The 20,088-nt window shown below is 52.8% G+C and overlaps 9 protein-coding genes across 9 annotated transcripts; 7 read left to right on the top strand and 2 right to left on the bottom strand.

Moving 5' to 3' along the window:
• Positions 1-224: 224 nt before the first annotated feature.
• dph1 (2-(3-amino-3-carboxypropyl)histidine synthase) lies at positions 225-1,621 on the bottom strand (the record flags this gene model as incomplete). The annotated part of the gene is made up of 2 exons (XM_056660655.1): positions 225-1,384; positions 1,441-1,621. The coding sequence occupies 2 exons, from the start codon at positions 1,619-1,621 to the stop codon at positions 225-227; spliced, it is 1,341 nt and encodes a 446-aa protein (XP_056507153.1).
• A 211-nt stretch (positions 1,622-1,832) lies between these two features.
• Positions 1,833-2,978, top strand: NUU61_010129 (hydroxymethylglutaryl-CoA lyase; the record flags this gene model as incomplete). The annotated part of the gene is made up of 2 exons (XM_056660654.1): positions 1,833-2,081; positions 2,169-2,978. The coding sequence occupies 2 exons, from the start codon at positions 1,833-1,835 to the stop codon at positions 2,976-2,978; spliced, it is 1,059 nt and encodes a 352-aa protein (XP_056507152.1).
• Positions 2,979-3,247: 269 nt separating this feature from the next.
• Positions 3,248-3,682, bottom strand: NUU61_010128 (succinate dehydrogenase assembly factor 4; the record flags this gene model as incomplete). The annotated part of the gene is made up of 1 exon (XM_056660653.1): positions 3,248-3,682. One exon carries the CDS (start codon positions 3,680-3,682, stop codon positions 3,248-3,250), a length of 435 nt encoding a protein of 144 aa, XP_056507151.1.
• Positions 3,683-6,450: 2,768 nt separating this feature from the next.
• NUU61_010127 (acetylornithine transaminase) lies at positions 6,451-8,003 on the top strand (the record flags this gene model as incomplete). The annotated part of the gene is made up of 3 exons (XM_056660652.1): positions 6,451-6,576; positions 6,635-6,874; positions 6,939-8,003. The coding sequence occupies 3 exons, from the start codon at positions 6,451-6,453 to the stop codon at positions 8,001-8,003; spliced, it is 1,431 nt and encodes a 476-aa protein (XP_056507150.1).
• Positions 8,004-8,343: 340 nt separating this feature from the next.
• NUU61_010126 (uncharacterized protein) lies at positions 8,344-12,629 on the top strand (the record flags this gene model as incomplete). The annotated part of the gene is made up of 6 exons (XM_056660651.1): positions 8,344-8,485; positions 8,556-9,291; positions 9,356-9,792; positions 10,127-10,180; positions 10,226-10,310; positions 10,400-12,629. The coding sequence occupies 6 exons, from the start codon at positions 8,344-8,346 to the stop codon at positions 12,627-12,629; spliced, it is 3,684 nt and encodes a 1,227-aa protein (XP_056507149.1).
• Positions 12,630-13,916: 1,287 nt separating this feature from the next.
• On the top strand, positions 13,917-15,288 carry NUU61_010125 (uncharacterized protein; the record flags this gene model as incomplete). Its single annotated transcript, XM_056660650.1, has 4 exons — positions 13,917-14,204; positions 14,258-14,294; positions 14,354-14,798; positions 14,862-15,288. The coding sequence occupies 4 exons, from the start codon at positions 13,917-13,919 to the stop codon at positions 15,286-15,288; spliced, it is 1,197 nt and encodes a 398-aa protein (XP_056507148.1).
• A 131-nt stretch (positions 15,289-15,419) lies between these two features.
• Positions 15,420-16,225, top strand: NUU61_010124 (putative 2-haloalkanoic acid dehalogenase; the record flags this gene model as incomplete). The annotated part of the gene is made up of 2 exons (XM_056660649.1): positions 15,420-16,024; positions 16,096-16,225. 2 exons carry the CDS (start codon positions 15,420-15,422, stop codon positions 16,223-16,225), a joined length of 735 nt encoding a protein of 244 aa, XP_056507147.1.
• Positions 16,226-16,560: 335 nt separating this feature from the next.
• On the top strand, positions 16,561-18,151 carry NUU61_010123 (NAD(P)/FAD-dependent oxidoreductase; the record flags this gene model as incomplete). Its single annotated transcript, XM_056660648.1, has 4 exons — positions 16,561-16,807; positions 16,865-17,154; positions 17,221-17,803; positions 17,883-18,151. 4 exons carry the CDS (start codon positions 16,561-16,563, stop codon positions 18,149-18,151), a joined length of 1,389 nt encoding a protein of 462 aa, XP_056507146.1.
• Positions 18,152-18,606: 455 nt separating this feature from the next.
• Positions 18,607-19,129, top strand: NUU61_010122 (uncharacterized protein; the record flags this gene model as incomplete). Its single annotated transcript, XM_056660647.1, has 2 exons — positions 18,607-18,812; positions 18,889-19,129. 2 exons carry the CDS (start codon positions 18,607-18,609, stop codon positions 19,127-19,129), a joined length of 447 nt encoding a protein of 148 aa, XP_056507145.1.
• Between the last annotated feature and the right edge of the window lie 959 nt (positions 19,130-20,088).

Raw genomic sequence — 20,088 nt, 5'->3', positions numbered from 1 at the left:
CGCCGCAGGTGATGAATCTACCCCCATCTTTGGAATTCCACCCAGGTATCTATAAATGCCCAAAACTGTGTCATGAAATGCGTAAAGCGCGTTCTATTTCGTATCATTGTCCAGTCCAACCCTGTTGTTCTGGTATCTGTTTTGGGGTATATATTTTTTTCCAGGCGACGACAACGCTATTCATTGCCCCTTCCAGCCTCAACATATTTCATGGTCCACCACGATTACGCCGTACTACGAACAGCCTGCTCCGGCCGAGTCCGTCCAAGACCATCCTTGGCATAAAAGTCCATAGGATACACGCCATCATTGGCACGGTCCCAGTTCTCACGCACACCGAGAGCAACCAGTGCCTCGTACGGGGTCAGCAGAGGCCGAGGGAACGCATAGCCCCAGTCGATGCTGAGACGCGGGCAGGCAATCTGCACCCAGCACTCGACATCAGCCATGGCAGCCAGCTTGCCAGGGAAGATCTCGCTTAGCAGCAAGTTTACGACGGGGATGCCACGATCGTGCAGGTGGCGCTCGATCATGGCCATGGTGTGCGGGTTGCCCTGGCGGCCGAGCGAGCCGAGGATGATGCCCCATTTACGGGCGGACTGGGCGGCGGCGATGGCATCGCGGCGGAGCGAGTGCATCTCGTCGTGGGCATAGGACTCGCGCGTCAGCGTGCGCGAGTAAGGGTCGTAGCGGTAGGCGGGGATAGAAGGGTTGTGGATCATGGCGGACTCGAGGTGGAAGCGGCCGTCGCCCAGGTACAGGATAGCGTCGATTTCCTTGTCCGGGAGCTGCGGCGACGTGCAGCCCAGGATCTCGCCCTTGGACAGTGGCGTGATTTGTGGGATGACGACGCCGAAGCCGGCGCGCTCGAGAACGGGCTTGAGCCCGTGCAGCGTCGCGTTGAACTGGATTGTGCCGACGGTGGCGACGGTCTGGCCGGGCCGGAAGTTGCGCTCGAGTGTTGCGAGCAAGTGGCCGGTGTCGATGCTGATATCAACAAAGATGTACAGTGTCTTGATCTTGGTTACGTCTACGGGAATGAGACAGCTGTGCGCATAATGAACCAGCAGGTCGCACCCCAGGGCGCGGGCTGTGTAGTCGTCGATGCAGCAAGCGCCGTAGGTGACATCGCCCATGATCAGTGTCTCAATTCCCGGACAGAATTGAGTGAGGATGTCCGAGATGGTCGTCGCGAAGATGAGCAGGCCCTCGGGGAATTGGAGCGCCACTCGCTTGGCGCCTGATGAGCGGACCCGGTGGATTGTTTTGGGGATCTCGAACGAGTAGTTCGGGGGTAGAAGCTCGATAGCGGCTTGAATTTCGGGGTCGTTCAGGATCTCTGGCGGTACTTGGTTGAGGGTGCGGGGTGTGCGTCGCGGTGCGGCTGAGCATCATTAGGTATTAGCGACTTATATTGGAATCTCATTCTGTGGTCTATACCTTTTTGCACCGCTGTGGACTCGACATCTTGACTAGATGGGTCCTTTTGGGCTTGGGCATCGGCGGTTCGTCTACCCACGAAGCGTTTCTTTGGTTGGCGCAGTTGGCTCGCCGAGGATGCTGTGGATTTCGTAGGTGTTTCCCCCGCAGAGGGTACACTGGGAGACTCTGTAGACTCCATAGCCCTTGATCTGCGAGAGTCAAGATGTCCGAATATCCAAAAGCATCCCACCATCTTTTTTCGGCTGACTCAGGTGGCGGGCACCACGCTAGTCCCGATGAGGCAAGGTGCTCTCCGCATCTGCGCCTTCCACTTCTCCGCGTCTTCCACTTGGTCGCACCTACTTCTCTTTCTTCTGCTCTGATCAGATTTACTTTGACTCTGCGCGATTATGGCAGCTCGCTCCCGAATGCGTCTGTTCTCAGCTCTCCGTGGCCTTTCGACGCGCCGCTTTGCGACTGAGTCGCGGCTAACCTCGGACCATGTCCGCATCGTCGAAGTTGGCCCTCGGGACGGCCTACAGAATGAAAAGAAGTCTATCTCAAAAGAGACAAAAATCCAGCTCATTGAGCGACTGGCTAACACGGGCGTGACCACCATCGAGGCCGGTTCTTTTGTCCCGGCCAAATGGGTACCTCAGGTGCGAATGTTCTGAGTATAAGAGCTGTGGGTTGAGTGACTATTGTGGGCATAAAACTAACGGTTTATCACTCGGGCTGTTTGTTAGATGGCGAGTACAGCCGAGATCTGTGAGCATCTGCTCACCTCGCCTCCCCTGTCACAGCATGCCATCACGTACAACTACCTCGTCCCCAACGTGAGGGGACTGGAGAATCTAGTCAAGATCATGGAGGGCACAGGCGTGCCGGCTGAATCGGCGGGCTCGGCATCGAAACCAGCAACCACAACGGAGGTGTCACTCTTCGCAGCAGCCACCGAGGCGTTTTCCAAAGCCAACACCAACTGCACCGTAGCAGAATCGCTCGAGCGCATCAAGCCGATTGTCGCGCTGGCCAAAACCAAGAACATCCGAGTGCGCGGGTACGTCTCGGTGGCCCTGGGCTGTCCCTACGAAGGCCCGGAGGTCAACCCTTCCAAGGTGGCCGATATTACCGCCACGCTCCTGGAGATGGGTGCCGACGAGGTGTCGGTGGCGGACACCACGGGTATGGGGACCGCTCCGCGGACGATGGAGCTGTTGCAGACGCTCAAGGCAGCTGGTATTGCCAACACGGACCTGGCGCTACATTTCCACGATACCTATGGGCAGGCTCTAGTCAACACGATTGTAAGTCTGGAGCATGGCGTCCGGATTTTCGATAGCAGTGTTGGCGGACTGGGTGGCTGTCCGTATTCCAAGGGTGCCACGGGAAATGTGGCAACCGAAGATCTCATCCACACAGTTCATAGTCTGGGAATGCACACGGGGATTAATCTGGAGGAAATGTCGCGCATTGGGTCGTGGATCAGCGAAGTGTTGGGCCGGGAGAACGCAAGCCGAGCAGGGAAGGCGACGCTGGCTCGTCTCTCGGAATGAAACATGTGCCTCCCTTGTTTTATAGTCGAGCAAGCATATTCGTGTGTCTCTGGAATATGCGTAATGCACTGCTTGTGCGAGTGTCAATTAAGGAGTCAAATGCTTAGATCCCCGAGCCAAACGGCTATATACAAACGGGAAGATTCCCTGATAGTACAACATCCAAGCCTTGCCAGTATTTCCTTGTTGTCAAGTAGAGACAGCATGGATTTTCCTGAGAAGAAATAAACCAACGCCACCATCATGCAAAGCCCCAAACCCCCCAGATCTCAGAAATCAGTAACCCGCCCCCCATAACTCCAATCACCCTCCGACCCCCATCTCAACGGCTCATTCTTGGGGCCACCAACCTCCCCAGTATTGGGATTCTTCTCGCCCTCAAACTCAGGCCTGAGCCCCACCGGCGCATCGGGATGCAGCTCGTCGCCACTGCCATCGGCCTTGATCTTGGTTTCGGCCTGCGGGGACTGGTTCACGCGCGGCGTGCTGAACGCGCCCGTCGAGCGGCGCTGGAGCTCCTCGAAGATCTCTTGTTCTTCTTTTGGGAGGCGTGGGGGTGCGGGCGAGGTGGCGAAGGGGATGGAGGGCTTGCCGTTGTCGTTCTCGTTGGGTTGGCGCGCGATGCGGGTTGTGGAGATGGGGCGGAGTGTAGTTCGGGGTGTGAGGGTGCGGAGGAATGCGTGGCGCATTCCTAAAGAGGCCATGGTGGATTGTTGTGGGAGTTGGATGTTACAGTAGGTAAGTGTGTTGAGGAAGTAGAGTTGAGTCTCCAAGGTCGGCGTGGGACCTCGGGCGGTTTCGGAGGTGTTTAGCGCGGTGGAGCATTCGCAGCTACTACACCAACAACATCGACAAAAATATGCTAAAAAGTACAAATAATAGGTAACGAAAAAAAAATACTGAATAATCAATAGCAGAAAATCTTGGATAGGCTGATTATACTTTGAGTGGCATCTGTGCTAACAGAACAATCCACATTTTGAGCAAACAGACACTCTACAATGTGACCCACAACATCAAGTCCAAGTAGGATGCCAAGATAGATCAACAGATTTCTTCATGATCTCTGAACGGCCATCCTTTCTCCAGCAATGCAATATCTTTTTGGTCTCCCTCGGACAGGGCAATGAGAGACTCCTTCAGCTAAGCGACCTTGCAAACAGCATCCTCATACTGTTCATTGCTGACCCAGCCATCTTCATTAATCCCACCCAGTTGCTCCCTCCATAGATTCACGACAGCATTGAGCTGGAACCATGGCTCCCTTCGAAGTGCATTTCAAAAGCCGCGTCATTGGGAAAGAGAGCATTGCAAGAGGTGGGACTAGGGCTGGGCCCGAGCAGCCAAAACAAGCCCGGAGAAAATTATAGCTCTCAATATCCAATACATATACCAAACTGATGAATACATGCTACAATTAATCTGCACAAGAAAATATAGAATTCTGCTTCTCGTTATGCCCTCATTATTGTAGGGTTTCCATAGATTTCATTACAAGACAATATGTTTAGATGAAGCCTAGAAAAAGCCGCCTGTGAGATCGCTTGGAATCTCTTGATTAAAACAAGAAAACCCCCACAGGTCTGGTATCCAATTGAACCTCTAATAGGAATAAGGGAGTACCCCTTATCGGAATAGTGTGACTGTAGCCGTGGGACCGAGATCCGTGGACGCCTTGTAGGGTAGGGTAGAGTCCTACCTCGTCCGTGCGCGATAGGGGTCTTTACTGTGGTTCTATAAAATGAAGATCGAAAGCGAGTATAAAATGTGTCCCTGTTTACACTACCTGGTAATAAGAATCCATCCAAGCCTTGGGAATATAAAAGTAAACAGGAGACCACTGAGCCCGTATGCTACTCAACAGATCTAGATCTATCTTCTGGTAGAAGACCTATTGCTAGGGCCCAAATCCAAGACATACAGTAGTGCGTCAAGTGCTTTGGGTTGTCATTTGTTAATATCCTTGCCATCGTCATTTCCACACCCATGCAGGTTCTCGAGGTTATCTCACCTATTATGTAACATTCCACATAATATCCTCCTTTTGATCCATGGTATCAGGGGCAGGAAGCACTTGGCGAGGCCTATGTGCCATGGAAGTATAACCATGATTAGCTAGGTATTCCATTTTCTATCCGATGTAGTACTTCGATCCGCTCTCCGGAAATGTAAGGCAAGACGGATGGACTCTATATCTTCGCTTAGTTTTCTTGGCCTTGCTCTCTAGTGGAAGGATTGAGTATACAGACAGAAGTTGAACCCTACAGTCTTCGAAAAAAAAAATAGCGACTAGTGGTGTATTTGAGGACTATAGTGCGCGGAAAAGTCCGGGTTCTCTTTCTTTGACCTCCTTTCTACAACCAAATATAGGATCGATGGGTTGTCAAATGTGGGAGATGGGGTGCCTAGCTCAGTATAACTTGAATCAACTCTCCTAGGAAAGATGAAGATAGTTGTGATATCTACTTCAGACTTCGAGCAAGTTATCTCCTGTGTCTCTGACTACAATCATGCATTTTATTCTATGGTTGATGACTGCATTGGGTTTGTTCTATCTCCATCAACAACACTTTGCACTATACATGGCTAACATAAACCTCGTATAGCAGCAGCAGCAGCGGCCGGTCCTGTAAAACTGGACGAAAAGATATATCCCTGGCTGCAGACCTGCAACAGCGAAGGGGACAAGACCAAGGAGACTTGGAAGAAGAATGATATTGGTGAAATCACTTCAAACGCGGCGATCGCAATGTCGAGAAGTTTATGACGTTTAACCTCCCAATCTGCGATCTTGGAAAGGCCACGGGCAATTCCAAGGTGCACGCTCTGGATGGGTGTGGTGCTGAAGTGAGGCTTTCTCTATACTATCCCTCCACGGGTATACAATCTTGGAAAATTGAATCAAATGCTGACATTCTCAGTGCTAAATTGTCAACCACTTGAGGACCTGCCGCGAATTTTCTAAAGCGTGGCCCAAGTCCTTTGAAGATATCCAGTGGAATTATGCCTGCGCCTTTGACCATACGCAATGCTGCAAGGAGACGGGGCCGAGCTATGTGGACGGGGGACAGGCCGTGGGGACTTGTCACAACTATTGATTCTTTCTTCTCTTCTTCTCTTCCCTTCTGTTCTCCTGTTCTCGCTCTTGTTGTTGACTCGACTTGTGAGAGGCTTGTCTTCTCGTCCTCTCTTCCATACTGATTTCATTCGATTCGCCGAGATAATTGATCTGCTTGCCACGGAATCGATGCTCAAAATAGAGAATCATGTACAGTCCAGAATTGAAGGGAGAATGAAGCCCTCAGACAAATGCCGCAGTAGATCATCTGTGGGCCCGATCGCTGTGACTAAGACTCGCCGATCCCGATATCGCCTTTTTTCTCCCGAGCTCAATCCCATCAGTTTTCTGTTGGATCCTCCACCGTGGTGAACCAATTGGCAGATTTGCTTTTTCAATTTCCTCTATACTGCGATGTCTGCCCTTCGAGTGGCTGCGCGCCGCTTCCCTCGCGCGGGCAAGCTGGTCTCTGCCGTTGAGTCACCGCTCCAGCGACGATTTGCGTCAAACGCATCCCAGGATGTGAAGGCTCGGACACAGGTACGGTCAAGAACTACAATTGAGTCAAGAAAGCATTGCCCATGTTGATATTTTACAGAAGGAGGCTACTCTACCCAACCCCGACCCCTCGCCGGATTCGCTCACCATGTCCTTCATCAACGAACGAGCGCCGTACATGGTTCCGACCTACGTTCGCCCGGCTCCCATGATGATGAAGGGCCAGGGATGCTACCTGTGGGATATGGAGAACCGGCGGTATCTGGATTTCACGGCCGGAATTGCGGTCAACTCTTTGGGTCACTGCGACGCGGAGGTCGCCCAGATCGTGGCGGAACAGGTGAGAAACATAATATCGGGGAGTCCCTTCTGGGCAATTGCTAACTGCGACTTCTATTCCATAGGCGGAGACCCTCATCCATGCCTCGAATCTCTACCACAACCCTTGGACCGGTGCGCTCAGCCAGTCGTTGATCGATCTGACTCACAAGTCCGGTGCCATGCGCGATGCGGCGCAAGTGTTTATCTCCAACTCGGGAACCGAAGCCAACGAAGCTGCCATCAAATTCGCCCGCAAGGTCGGTCGCTCTCTGGACCCCTCGGGCGCCAAGCACGAGCTCGTCTCGTTCCACAACTCATTCCATGGCCGCACGATGGGCGCGCTGTCGGCCACGCCCAACCCCAAATACCAGACCCCGTTTGCGCCGATGATCCCGGGCTGCAAGTACGGCAACTACAATGATATCGAGCAGCTGCAGACACTGGTCACTGAAAACACCTGTGGTGTGATCGTCGAGCCTATCCAGGGCGAGGGTGGTGTCAACGTCGCCACGCCCGAGTTCCTGGCTGCTCTGCGCAAGCGCTGTGACGAGGTCGGGGCCGTCTTGGTCTTTGACGAGATCCAGTGTGGCCTGTCCCGCACCGGCACCTTCTGGGCTCATGGACATCCCTCTCTGGCCCCGGCGTCCGGCGAGGCTGCCCACCCCGATATCCTGACTACCGCCAAGGCGTTGGGCAATGGCATCCCCATTGGCGCAACGATTGTGTCTGGCAAGACTGTCGCCTCGCACATCAAGACAGGCGACCACGGCACGACCTTTGGCGGCAACCCGCTGGCCTGCCGTGTTGCTCACCACATCGTTGAGCGTCTCGCCTCGCCGGAGCTCCAGGAGTCAGTCAAGGCCAAGTCTGCTCAGTTCGTCTCTGGATTTGAGGCGCTGCAGAAGAAGTTCCCCGGAGTCATCTCCGAGGTGCGTGGTCGCGGCCTGATCCTTGGCGTTCAGCTCGGCCCTGAATTCACCTCGAAGGCCGGCGACCTGATCACCGCAGCTCGTGAGCGAGGTCTGCTCATCATCACGGCTGGTGATGGCTGCCTCCGCTTTGTTCCTCCGTTGACTATCACCGAGGACCAGATCCAGTCGGGCATGAAGATCCTGGAGCAGGCCTTCCAGTCGGTTTTCCAGCCATAGAAATGATTTGACATGAATGCCTACGACCTTTTGTGATATACCATTCTGATTCGGGTTATGTATAGGGCGATAGAAAAAAAAAAAGTGTCCTGGAAGAGTAACTGGTCGCATGCGGAACGAGCCAAGGCGGCCCGCCGGTGGATCCGTGGGGCCAAAGTTGCTGTCCTCTTTTCCTCTTGACTTGCGACAGTCGACTGTCAGCATCTCCTTTTCTCGTTGACTAGAATGTCATAGATTTTCACGTTGTCCGAGATTCTTGATTCTCTCCTGTGTGTAGTTGATACCCTCCCCCCCCCCCCCCCCAACGCGCCCATTCGAACCCATCGCACTCACCGAATGAATGCCTCCCTCCGAGTCCACCGAGGGCGCGCGCACGTTCTCTCCTGAGAGAGACTCTTCCCTGTGGACTCGCATCTGCGAGCGACTGGCGGGGGCTTTCCGCGAGGCAGACCCGCGGGTCTGCGTCGCCTTCTGGCTATTCGGTGCGTGAGCTCCCCGGCGCAGCGCGGGCGCGGGGTGAACTCCCCCAAATGAGGAACTAACAGCGCGCAGGCCTCGTCAATAACGTCCTCTACGTCATCCTCCTCTCCGCAGCTCTAGATCTAGTCGGTCCCAATGTCCCCAAAGGCGCCGTTCTCCTGGCCGATGTCGTGCCGTCGTTCGCGACCAAACTGATCGCCCCGTATTTCATCCACCTGGTCCCGTACTGGATGCGCGTCGTCATCTTCGTGTTTCTCTCCACCGTCGGCATGTTCGTCGTGGCCATGAGCCCCAGCTACACTGACGGAGGTACGATCTCCTCCAAGATGGCGGGTATCATCTTGGCGAGTTTTTCCAGCGGCGGTGGCGAGCTGAGCTTCGTCGGGCTCACCCATTACTATGGCCCATTCAGTCTGGCCGCGTGGGGTAGTGGCACTGGGGCTGCTGGCTTGGTTGGTGCAGGTGCTTATGCGCTGGCCACCTCGGCCTTGGGGTTCTCGGTGCATGGCACTCTTTTGGCGTCGGCGTGCTTGCCGCTCGCTATGGTGGTCAGCTTCTTTGTGGTGCTGCCGAGAGAGCCATTGCAGTCGGCCCAGTCTGCGGGAGACAGTTATCAGGCTCTTGAGCGAGGTGAGCAGATTGAGGAAGATGGATTGGATGGCGAAGTCCGCGAGCTGCGTCATGGAGAAGGCGACGGGCTGTTGATTCACTCCACTACTCCTATTAAAGCGGCCCCTGCCAGCCACGGATTATCGTGGGACCAGGTCTGGGTGAAGCTGGAGCAGATCCGGGGACTCCTCATTCCTTTGTGAGTTGCATCTCCTTTCTGGTGCCCTGTCAGACTGTCCCCTTGAGTGCTGACTGGCCCGTAGTATGTTCCCCCTGGTGCTGGTATACGTCGCAGAGTACGTGATCAACCAAGGCGTAGCGCCGACATTGCTCTTCCCCCTGAAAGAAACCCCATTCGAGCACTTCCGCTCCTTCTATCCGGTATACAACGCTATCTACCAGGTCGGGGTATTCATCTCACGCTCGTCGACCCCGTTCTTCCGCACCCACAATCTCTATCTGCCGAGCCTGCTACAGGTGGTCAATCTAGTTGTCTTGACCCTGCATGCGCTTTTCGATTTTCTTCCGAGCGTTTGGATTGTATTTGGGATTATCTTCTGGGAGGGTCTGCTCGGCGGCCTGGTGTATGTCAACACGTTCGCGGAGATTGGCGACCGCGTGCCACCCGAGGAGCGCGAGTTCTCGCTGAGTGCTACAACGGTCAGCGACTCGGCCGGAATTTGTATTGCTGGGCTTTTGAGTATGGGATGGGAGGTTTGGCTGTGCAACTGGCAGGTTGGGCATGGACGGGAGTACTGTCGCCAGGCGTAGACCTTGCTTTGAATACATTTCTGATGATTCTGATACCCTTTGATCTCCAATATACACTTGAATACTTTATAATATTGAAGATATCATATTGTGTAGTTGTATAGTTGAATAGTTGAATAGTTGAATACTTCGATCTTCCCTGATGTCATTGACATGTGAAAGGCCCTTCACATGATTGTTCATGTGAAGCTGATCTTTTTTTCTTTTTTCTTTTTTTGCTTGTAACTTATGATTGTTTATTGCTATTTATTGTTTATTATTAGAGTCCTCGACTGATAGTGCGATCGGTGACACAATCTCGTGCGTGGAAATGATCGGTATGCCTCTACTCCCCCGTCAGCAGCCATCGCTGACACTCTCAGACCATGTTCTGGGACGACCCTCCACCCGCTTTCGCAAGATCCAAGTCTTCGCTGTTGTCTCATTTTGGTCACTCTATCTTCTGCGGTATGCCCTTGACAGCACCCTCGGGATATATTCAACTTCGTCAAGTAATCCATCTACTGTATGGTACCATGGTAGCTGACACCTCACAGAGCCAACAAACATGGCCCGCCGCTCCTCCGATCCCTCTCCTCCCGCCTCAGCAACAGGTTAACAACATGGCAGACCACAGTAATGATCTTCCTATGGCTGTACGTGAGCCGCAACTTTGCCAAAATCGTCGGCTTGGAATGCCCCGAGCCCTTGGCAAACCTCTACTCGCGATCCTTCTTTCGCGCGACGTGGATTACCACGGGGCTGGATGCCGGGTTCTGGACCGCCATGAAGATCAAGCCCAAGTGGCTGCGCGATTTGGCATCGCTAGTCTTCACGGTCTACTACCTGATTGCGGCGGAGCAGGCGGACGAGAAGGTGCGGCGGGTGCGAGCCACGTTGACACTCGAGCATCTGCGCATTTCCTGGAATAAGGCGACCTCGCCGTATCTGTGGGCGCTGGCCAGCTTGCTTCGTCCGCGTCTGACCCGGTTCCCGCCGCGCGCTATTCGTATCCCCCGTCCGCCGCTGTCGGTTCACACGGATCCCGTGCATGCATGGCTCTACTTTGATGGGCCCTTGAGCGCGTTGCGCGAACAGACCTGTGTGGTCTTAGACATTCCCGGCGGTGGTTTCGTGGCTATGGGCCCGCGGAACTCAGAGGACAAGCTGCTGGCCTGGGCAAAGCACATGAAAGTCCCGATACTGAGCATCGATTATAAGAAAGCGCCCGAGTATGCGTATCCCTACGCCCTGCACGAGTGCTATGATGTGTACCATAGCATCATCACCACGGCGGGGCGCTGTCTAGGCCTGGGTGGGTTGATTCGTCCTCGAATCCTGGTTACAGGCGAGAGCGCCGGCGGCAATCTGGCCGTGGGTATGGTCTTGATGGTACTGCAGTCGGCCATGGCACAAGGCTGGCGAGGTGCTGATGTTCTCCCGCGGCCTGATGGCTTGGTTCTCGCCTATCCGGCATTAAACATGCGGGTCGAGAGCTGGATGACCGATGAGCAGATGTCGCTGATCCAGGATAAGAGCTTCCGCCAGACTAACCGCAGCGTGCTGCAACGAAAACAGGATCAATACAAGAAACTAACCCCCTTCACATTGCCCGGCCATTCGGTTGAGGACCTGACGGCCATATCTCCGAAAAATGAACAAGACGTCAAAAAGGCCGATGTGGCAACCGAAGCTGCCAAGTCACTTGAGAAGACAGTCAACAATGAGCATGGAACGTCTGCTCAAGTAGCTGCCGCAGTAGAGCAACAAGTGAAGCCACTCCAAACCAGACTGGCCGTCTCCTCGATGATCTCCTATGTGCACGACCGGATTCTCACCCCCGAGATGATGCGAGCCATGATCATCCTATACATCGGGCCACACCATCGCCCAGACTTCAACACAGACTTTTACCTCTCCCCCGTCCTGGCACCAGACGCTTTGCTCGCACGATTCCCCAAGACGTACATCATGACCGGCGAACGCGACCCACTAGTCGACGACACAGTAATCTTCGCGGGCAGACTACGCCAAGCGAAGCAGCACCAGTTCCGCGAGCGCCAGGAACTAGGACTCGAGAAGTCGCGGCGCAAGTTCCACGAGAAAGACCACATCGACATCTCCCTGATCCCGGGGGTATCGCACGGGTTCATGCAAATGGCCGGCTTTTTCCCCGAAGCCTGGAAATACATCGACCGTAGCGCCCGATGGCTCGAGTCGCTGTTCGACGAAGCCGAGCTGCGCAGTTCCGAGGCAAATCTCACTCAGCTGCCGCATGGACTAGCGATGAATGATTCCCGGAAATGGGCGGCCCTCGCTAACCACAATCCGAATACCCTGGGTCGTCAACGAAACCATCACCGCCGTTCGACGGGTGAGTCGTCTGGTGACGAAGACCGGCCTCTGGAGATGAGCCGCAGCAAGCTTGCGCCCATGACGCGTAACGAGCAGCACCCACCCGCGCCATCGGAAACTCGTCCTGGGCGTAGGAGGTCGCGATCATCGATTGAGTCGTCTCAATTTACGGGATTCCCAGCTCATCCGGGGAAGCACCTGGGAAAGACTGAGAATGGCTTCCTCTCCACACTTTCACATTGGGAATCCCACGTCGACCCGTTCTTGCCAGATGATACCAACAGCTTCCCAGAGAGTCCTGTGGAGGTGCGGCCGCGTGGCCGGAGCATTACATCGCTGGGTAGTGAGGAGGATCTGCTGGATCGCCGGATGAATGGGCTAGCGGGTGGGTTGATGGGCTTGGGGGAGCGAGCGCAGACACCGGGACCGTGATAGTGTTCGTATAAAATCATGAGTATTTAGCGTTAGATGAATTAAAGCGTGTTTGGTTTCAGGGGAAAGTCACAGTCTCATGATGACATCGCTGTTGAGACAATACTCAATTCGTTTTCAGGCCTGAAGTCAAAGGCTCATTATGATGATCTCTGATTTATACATAAACCACCCAATTACAAGATCCCCCAAGTTCGGCACTTGCTTCTTTCTCGCAAGCCACAAGTATGGCTCCCTTCCTATCTGGAGACTCTCGAGATTCACAAATCTACTGCTTCGCGTGCGGCATTCTCTGCATGCAACCCTTATCAGCCTCTGAACTTCGGCGCGCTGCACCTACAAAGCTCAAGGAGCGACTTTCAAAGCGTATTCTGTTCCCGGTGGAAGACGTGGAAGAACTGGACTTTGACAAGGAGCCTTTGGAAGTTCTTTTATCGAGCCGGTATTTTTAGTAAACCGTAGCCGGATTTTAGACTTCTTGCATAGAATTAACGATATCTTTCTATAGAAGGTTAAAGAAAAGAAGCGGGGTCCACAAGCTTTATATTCTTGATGCTTGTTAGTAAATATTCGCTGGGCTTCCAGGAGAACAGAACTAGCCCTAAGGCAAAACCAGTCTAACATTTGAAGAGTTCTGTCATCTCGCTTCCATTTGAGGATATGCAAAACTAATATTTTCAAAGCACGCTAGCATTGAATAATATCACAGGCACTTGGAAATAGTTCCCTGTCCATCCAGAGCACACGACAGCAATGAGGCTACCCACTGCCTTGTATAGATGAAACCAGCCCCACACGCCAAGTCTCGATGCCACCCCTTGGGGACATCATCCATGGAACGGGTAATATTTGCAGATTGTATACCCGGTAGATTGATTATTTCTCTTGATTTTCCCAGAATTTCCGGTAGCGAGGTGTATCGATATATTGCACAGTTAGGAGGACTCAACAACTTTTGAATACCCTCAAATAATCGAAGCCATAGATAGGCTTGGCAAGCCGGGTGTGACAGCCTTAAACATAGCAAGTCAGATCTGCCATTCTATTAATAACCCACTAGATCTATACAGCCTTGCAGCTAGATGGGCTGAGTTATCCATGCTGCGATTTTGTATAGAATCCAGGGATCTATTGTAGCTGTGGCGATCGCTCATACACCTATTTTCACACAATAGGCACGATTGACACATCCATCTAGTCGTGGATTGGAACTGACTTAATATGATAGTCCCATCCTCAACCGTGGATCGTCGCCGATGTCAGTGTCCACTAAAACATTAGCCCAATATGGGGTCCCTTCCAGACCAGGTCGACAGTAATATCTGCGCTCTTATATTCCCCTTTGGACCCCGAGATCCGCCGCAAAATGTGCCCTCCATAATGTCGGCCCCTGGAGACTTTGGTCCGTCTCCTCCTGGCGTTGATCTCTCTGAGAATCAGAAATCTCAGATGCTGGGGGCAGTCATAGCACTAATGGTTGTCGGCCCCTTGGCGGTGTTGCTACGGGTGTATACGCGGCTCAAAACATCGCAGGCCCAATTTGGGCTAGATGATTGTTTTATTTCTGCTGCGTTGGTGAGTCTATTTCAAAGGATTGTTTAGAACGATCCACTCATCGCATTCTCTAGTTCTCTGCGTATGGGTCTGGTATTTGTGTCATTATCAGTAAGGACAACCTGACAATCCTGGAATTCTCCCGGAGCAGTATTAAACAACAAGCGTAGGCACTCGATACAAAAACGGATGGCACCAACAAGCCCTCACGCACGATGACTTTACTGTCGTCTGGAAACTCCTGTTCGCGCAAGTCATAATCTACGCAAGCACCGTGACATGCACCAAGACCTCGATCGTCCTGTTTTACCGCCGCATCTTCAACCTCCGTTATTCGCTATACGCTGCCATGTTCTTTATACTGGGTTATTTCGTCGCTGTCGTAATCACCATTGCAGCTGCTTGTCGCCCTTTTCCCTTTTGCTGGGAGCACTATATCAACCCCCAAGCCAGCGGCACTTGTATCGACGTCTCGGAATTCCTCTTCGCCAGCGGAATTGCCTCTGTCCTGATCGACGCGTTGATCCTGTGTGTGCCAGCTCCAATTATCTGGAAATTGCAAATGCCCAAGAGCCAGAGACTGGCGGTGACTGGTATCCTGCTGCTTGGCAGTTTGTAAGTGAACAGCCACTAAACCCTAACCGTAGAACCCCCAGAATGCTAATGTGATTGATTTAGTGTCTGCGTTGCTGGCATCGTCCGCGTGGTAATGCTAGCCAGGAACCTCCATTCCAGCGATCCCTCCTGGACCATAGCCCCAGTCTTCGTCTGGTCCTGCGTCGAGCCCTTCATCGGGATTGTATGTGCATGCCTGCCAACTGTTTCACCCCTCTTCCGTCGGTGGTGGGAGGCTCTCGCACCTCGAAAGTATAGACCGCACACAGAAGAATATGGGCCCGGAGGTGGCATATCTGGGATGCGGTATCTAGAGCGAGGCATGTCTCGACGAGAGAGAAGAGGTATACTCCATGGCGACGAGGTCGGGCTGACAACTTTCCCCACCTGGCCAGTCCGTCTGTTGCATATTCAAGAAAGCAGGGAGAGCATGGCAGATCTCAATGCAAGGATCCGCGTCGAAGAGGAGGTGACTGTGTCATGGACTTGATTAGAAATACAAGCGGGGGTACCAACAGCCACTTTCCTCTGACAAGTCTCCGCCTTGTGAAGACACTGTCGGGGTGGACTGAGAACCAGACATCTAACTCAAGAAGAAATATCTTACTCAACATACACAACATGGCCTCGTCGAAGAACGTTGTTTTCGACGTCGTGGGAACCCTAGTCTCTTACGACCAAGTCTTCGCCGCCATCGACACCCAGCTCGGCGACCGTCTGCGCGCTGAGGGCATCAAGCCTCAGTTATTGGGAAACGCCTGGATAGATACCGCCGAGCGCGAATACACGAACCTCAGCCTCTCAGGCAAATACACAATCTTCGCAGAGGTCTCCCGCGCCGTCTTCTACCGCGTGCTATGGATGGCGGGTATTGCCGAGCCGCGTGCGTTTGCCTCGTCCGAGGACCTTGAGTTGATCATGCAAGGATTTGATTCCCTGACCATGCGCCCCGGTGCCGTCGAGTGTGTACAGAAACTGCGCGATGCCGGGTTCACGGTCTGGGCGTTTACGGCGGGGGATCGAACTCGCGTAGGTGCTTATTTCCAGACCGCTGGTATTGAGCTGTCGTCTGAGAATCTGCTTTCGTGTGACTCGGACGGCGTGGGCAAGCCGGAACCTGCGGCGTATCGCCCCTTGCTGGAGCGGCTGCTGGCAAAGAACGAGGGGAAGCCGCCGTGGTTTGCGGCGGCGCATATGTGGGATGTGTCTGCTGCAAGGAGGACTGGGTATAACTGTCTTCGTTGCACTATTTATGATATATGTTGGAGACTGGGCTAACGTTTTTGTTACTGGGTAGGTTTAAAGGCGCATACTGTACGGTGTTGGAGAAGGAACCGCTGCAGGAGCTATTCGGCGAGATGGATGTGATCGAGGATACTCTGCCGGCTATGGTAGATAGAATTATTGCTATCCAGGCATCTGATTGAATGTTGCTTTGATTGAAAATAGATTCATTCATATATCTGAATGGAGAGGTCTTGTTTACATCTTGCCCTTGTGGCTAGAGAGCATAAAGATGATACGAGGTGGAATTGCTCGCTTTACTTAAAATACACCAGATAAATTCTAGAGGCCCCCTAATAATCCATGAATTTTGCTCTCGATTACTATGCCAACAATAAAACCTCATCTCCTATCTCTTTGGGGCCGGTCCGGGAGATACCCGAAACCCCACCGGTCCCAACATCGTCGAGACACTCGATCTCCAATCCAAACAAAACACCATTTCTCGATAAAAAAACCCCGTCCAAGCAAGGAAAAAATGCCAAAGCCTTTCCCAGTCCGCAATGGAGTGACATCATTCTGGCGGACAGAGCCTCATTCCCTGGACAGCCATCGATCGAGCGAGTCTATCCCCGAGCAGAGCGATATCGTCGTCATTGGAGCCGGATATGCGGGGGCATCAGTCGTGCACCACATCCTCGAGCAGATACCGTTCACATCGCAGCCGCCCTCCATTGTGATTCTTGAGGCTCGCCAGGCCTGTTCGGGTGCTACGGGAAGGAATGGTAAGCCCCTTGCTTGTGTTGCAAAGCAATCACTAGGCTGATGGTTGGCATATATAGGAGGACATATGAAACCCGATCTATACAATGGGATCTCGGGAATTGCGGCTGAGCATGGTGTTGAGGCAGCTGCCGAAGTGGCTGCTTTCGAGGCCAGGCATGTCCATTCAATCAAGGACTTTGTCGAGAAGGAGAAGATTGCTTGTGATTACACGGTCACAAAGGCTGTGGATGTCCAGTTAGACCAAGGTTATTCCGATAAGCTCAAAGACGGGTATGATCGATTGGTCGCCAGTGGGCTTGAACCCACGAAGCAAGCGCAATATATCGACGGCGGTAATGCGCAAAAGGTAAGTGGTGGTCTCTCTTTCTTTGGAATGAATCGGCTTCAAAAACAACTCACAGAATCTGTACAGTTCTCTGGAGTCAAAGGTGCCGTGGGCTGTTTCACCTACGATGCCGGACATGTATGGCCCTACAAATTTGTACTCCATCTGTTAGAGAAAGCCATCTCACGCGGTGTCAATCTCCAAACCCATACGGCTGTCTCTGGGGTCTCACGGTCTACCAGCTCCACTTCTAGTCATCACTGGCAAGTGAATACATCTCGCGGAGCCATTGTCGCCAAAGTCGTCGTGCTAGCAACAAACGCCTACACCTCTGCCCTGGCACCTCAATACCAAGAGAAGATCATCCCGGTTCGAGGAACATGTAGTCGAATCATTGTTCCTCCTGGACCTATGAGGCCTCGTCTGGAGAAGACATATACTCTGCGCCGGAACGGCTGGGACTATGACTATCTGATCCCTCGGGCTGACGGTAGTATTATTGTCGGCGGTGCTCGGCCGCCTATTATTAACCAACTGGAGAGCTGGTATAATGTCAGCGACGACAGTGTAGTCTTGCAACGTGCCGCGCAATACTTCGATGGGTATATGCAGCGCAATTTTGTGGGGTGGGAGGATAGCCATGCATATACCGACCGAGTCTGGACGGGAAGTATGTCATTCTCCATATACAGATTACCCCTGCGCGGCCAACGTTGGAAGTATTGAGCTCACATGTAATTCTTTCACAGTCATGGGATATTCTTCAGATGGCTTCCCCCATATTGGCCGGGTTCCTGGACACGATGGTCAATTTATACTTGCAGGGTTTACGGGACATGGAATGCCACAAATCTTCCTCGCAGCTGAAGGCCTGGCCAAGATGATAGTCGCAGGGACCGAGTTTATGGACACTGGATTACCGCGGCTATTTCAAACTACGCAGGCTCGGTTGGATAGTTCGCGTAACCAAGCATTGGAGAATGTTCCTACATTGGGGAGTTTGCAAGCCCGGCCGTGATGACTCTTCATCATATATTTCGGCCAGAATAAACTGATACTCTTTTCGAGTCTCATGAAGTCAATTATATACCCAGTTTCTATTTTGCGGCCACAATTCCAGTGAAGAACACAAATCAACAGAGCAAGTGATTGTATGTAGAAACTGGTCGCGTGCTCATGGGCTTGGCAGAGCTGAATCGTCAGATCCATCAAGACACCCGTGGACCCGTGGACAAGAAAGTCGCCAACCCACGAGGAACTGCATTCCTGGAACCCCCAGACCGACATCTCGCAGATTTTCTCCTCTGCAGGGCCCTCCTCCTTGCTGGGTTGGGAGAAGGTCATGTGAATCATCCGATGTCATCGCCAATTAAGATTGCGTGCTTTTCTCACCTGCACGCCATCGCCCAGCTGTCCAGCCTTATAAGATGACCCTCCCAGGATATCCCTCTCCCTGAGGGTTCAACCGCAGACATGGCACTGTCCCAGGCTCCCGCAGCACATCCATATCCCACTCAATATGAGTACGACCCCTGGTTGCTAGACGACCATCCACTGCGCTCGTACCCGACCGAGTGTATCCCGGGACTGCTGCCATTCCTAGGCGAATGGGGCCAGTCACTTCGAAAACGCTGGAAGGCGAGCTTGCTCCGCGCCGGATGTCTTCTCTTGGCCTGTTTGTGAGTTGTCGTCCCCCGCGATCAATCTTCATTTGGTGTCTGGTGTCTCCCCTCTAATGCCTTTATGCCTCGGTAGCGCTGTAGTCCATTTTCTGCGAGCGCTTCCATTCGCCGCGGATCACGTCCTGCCATCTGAATCTTTGATCTCGCATCTCAACCCTCGCAACCCACTCGCTGCATGCACTTTCCCAGCTTCCGATGTCCGGCCCAACGCTCTCTCACTGTCGTCTGCCGGCTGTCGGGGAGCCCGGGACGTTGGGCTGCAGGATGGCGAGCTGCAGCCTGGGACCGGCTCCGAATCAGAGAAAGCCCGGTAGTTGGGCGTCGACTCGCTTATGGGTGACTCTGCTCACTCTTTTCTGTTGGCGCTGATTGCCAGATTGTCCCAGAGACCACCCCACCGCGTTGCGTGACTTGTTGGGGCTCAGATCTCCGTGAGCCCTATGAACCCGACTGCTCTTGTTATTATCCAATTTTGGGCTTGTGTCCTTGACCATACAAGAGCCTCCCTGTATAGCCTCGGTGTTTTGTATAGTTTGCTGCTTTGAATGATACCCAATGTGACATGTTTTGCCAATCGAGAATGCTGATCAAGTTTGTACAATTTATGCATGTACGGGATGAATAAACATATGAGCTCGCGTGGTTGCATAGAGCGATCATCGTCATCGGGCATGCCTGCGTATTCCCTGTAAATACTGTCAATGCCGTTAGGTATGTCTTGTTATAGATCAGGCACCTTCAGGTAAACATAACTTTTTCCTTGTAATCCAGCATCTTTAAGTCCAATATATATTATTGATCTCAATTAAAAAAAAAAAAAAAAAAAGAAAAAGAAAAAGAAAAAGAAAAAGCAAGTCTACATCGACAAGGTGCCTCCAGATGCAAGATTAAGTCTTGGCCCTGGCCCCATCACACTAAGGTACGCCGTCATCACTCACCGTTTTTTCTCCCCCAACCAGACCACCTCGGTTCCTCACCCTCAGAAGTCAGTGAGCTGGAAGATTGTCGACCGTGGCATCGTGGTCATCGTGGTTGACTTGCTCGACTTTCATTTCGCTTTCGCCCCATCGCCGCACTCCCTCCGTCCTCGGCCTTAACTCCGACGTATGGGTCGCACGATCAACCGCTGATCCCCACAGCTTTTTTCTTCTCTTGCATTGCATTTTCCACCGCTATTCTATTCCAGACCTTTTAGTATATCTCATCCGCCAAGTGTTCGGGTCCTTGATTTTTTCTCTGTGGAAGCTCCAGCACTCCCTGAGGACCTCCCGAG

Source organism: Penicillium alfredii, assembly GCF_028826965.1.
Source record: "Penicillium alfredii strain IBT 34128 chromosome Unknown utg000012l_segment0_segment0, whole genome shotgun sequence".
Classification (NCBI taxonomy): Eukaryota; Fungi; Ascomycota; class Eurotiomycetes; order Eurotiales; family Aspergillaceae; genus Penicillium; species Penicillium alfredii.
This window is presented reverse-complemented; position numbering and strand designations above follow the sequence as displayed.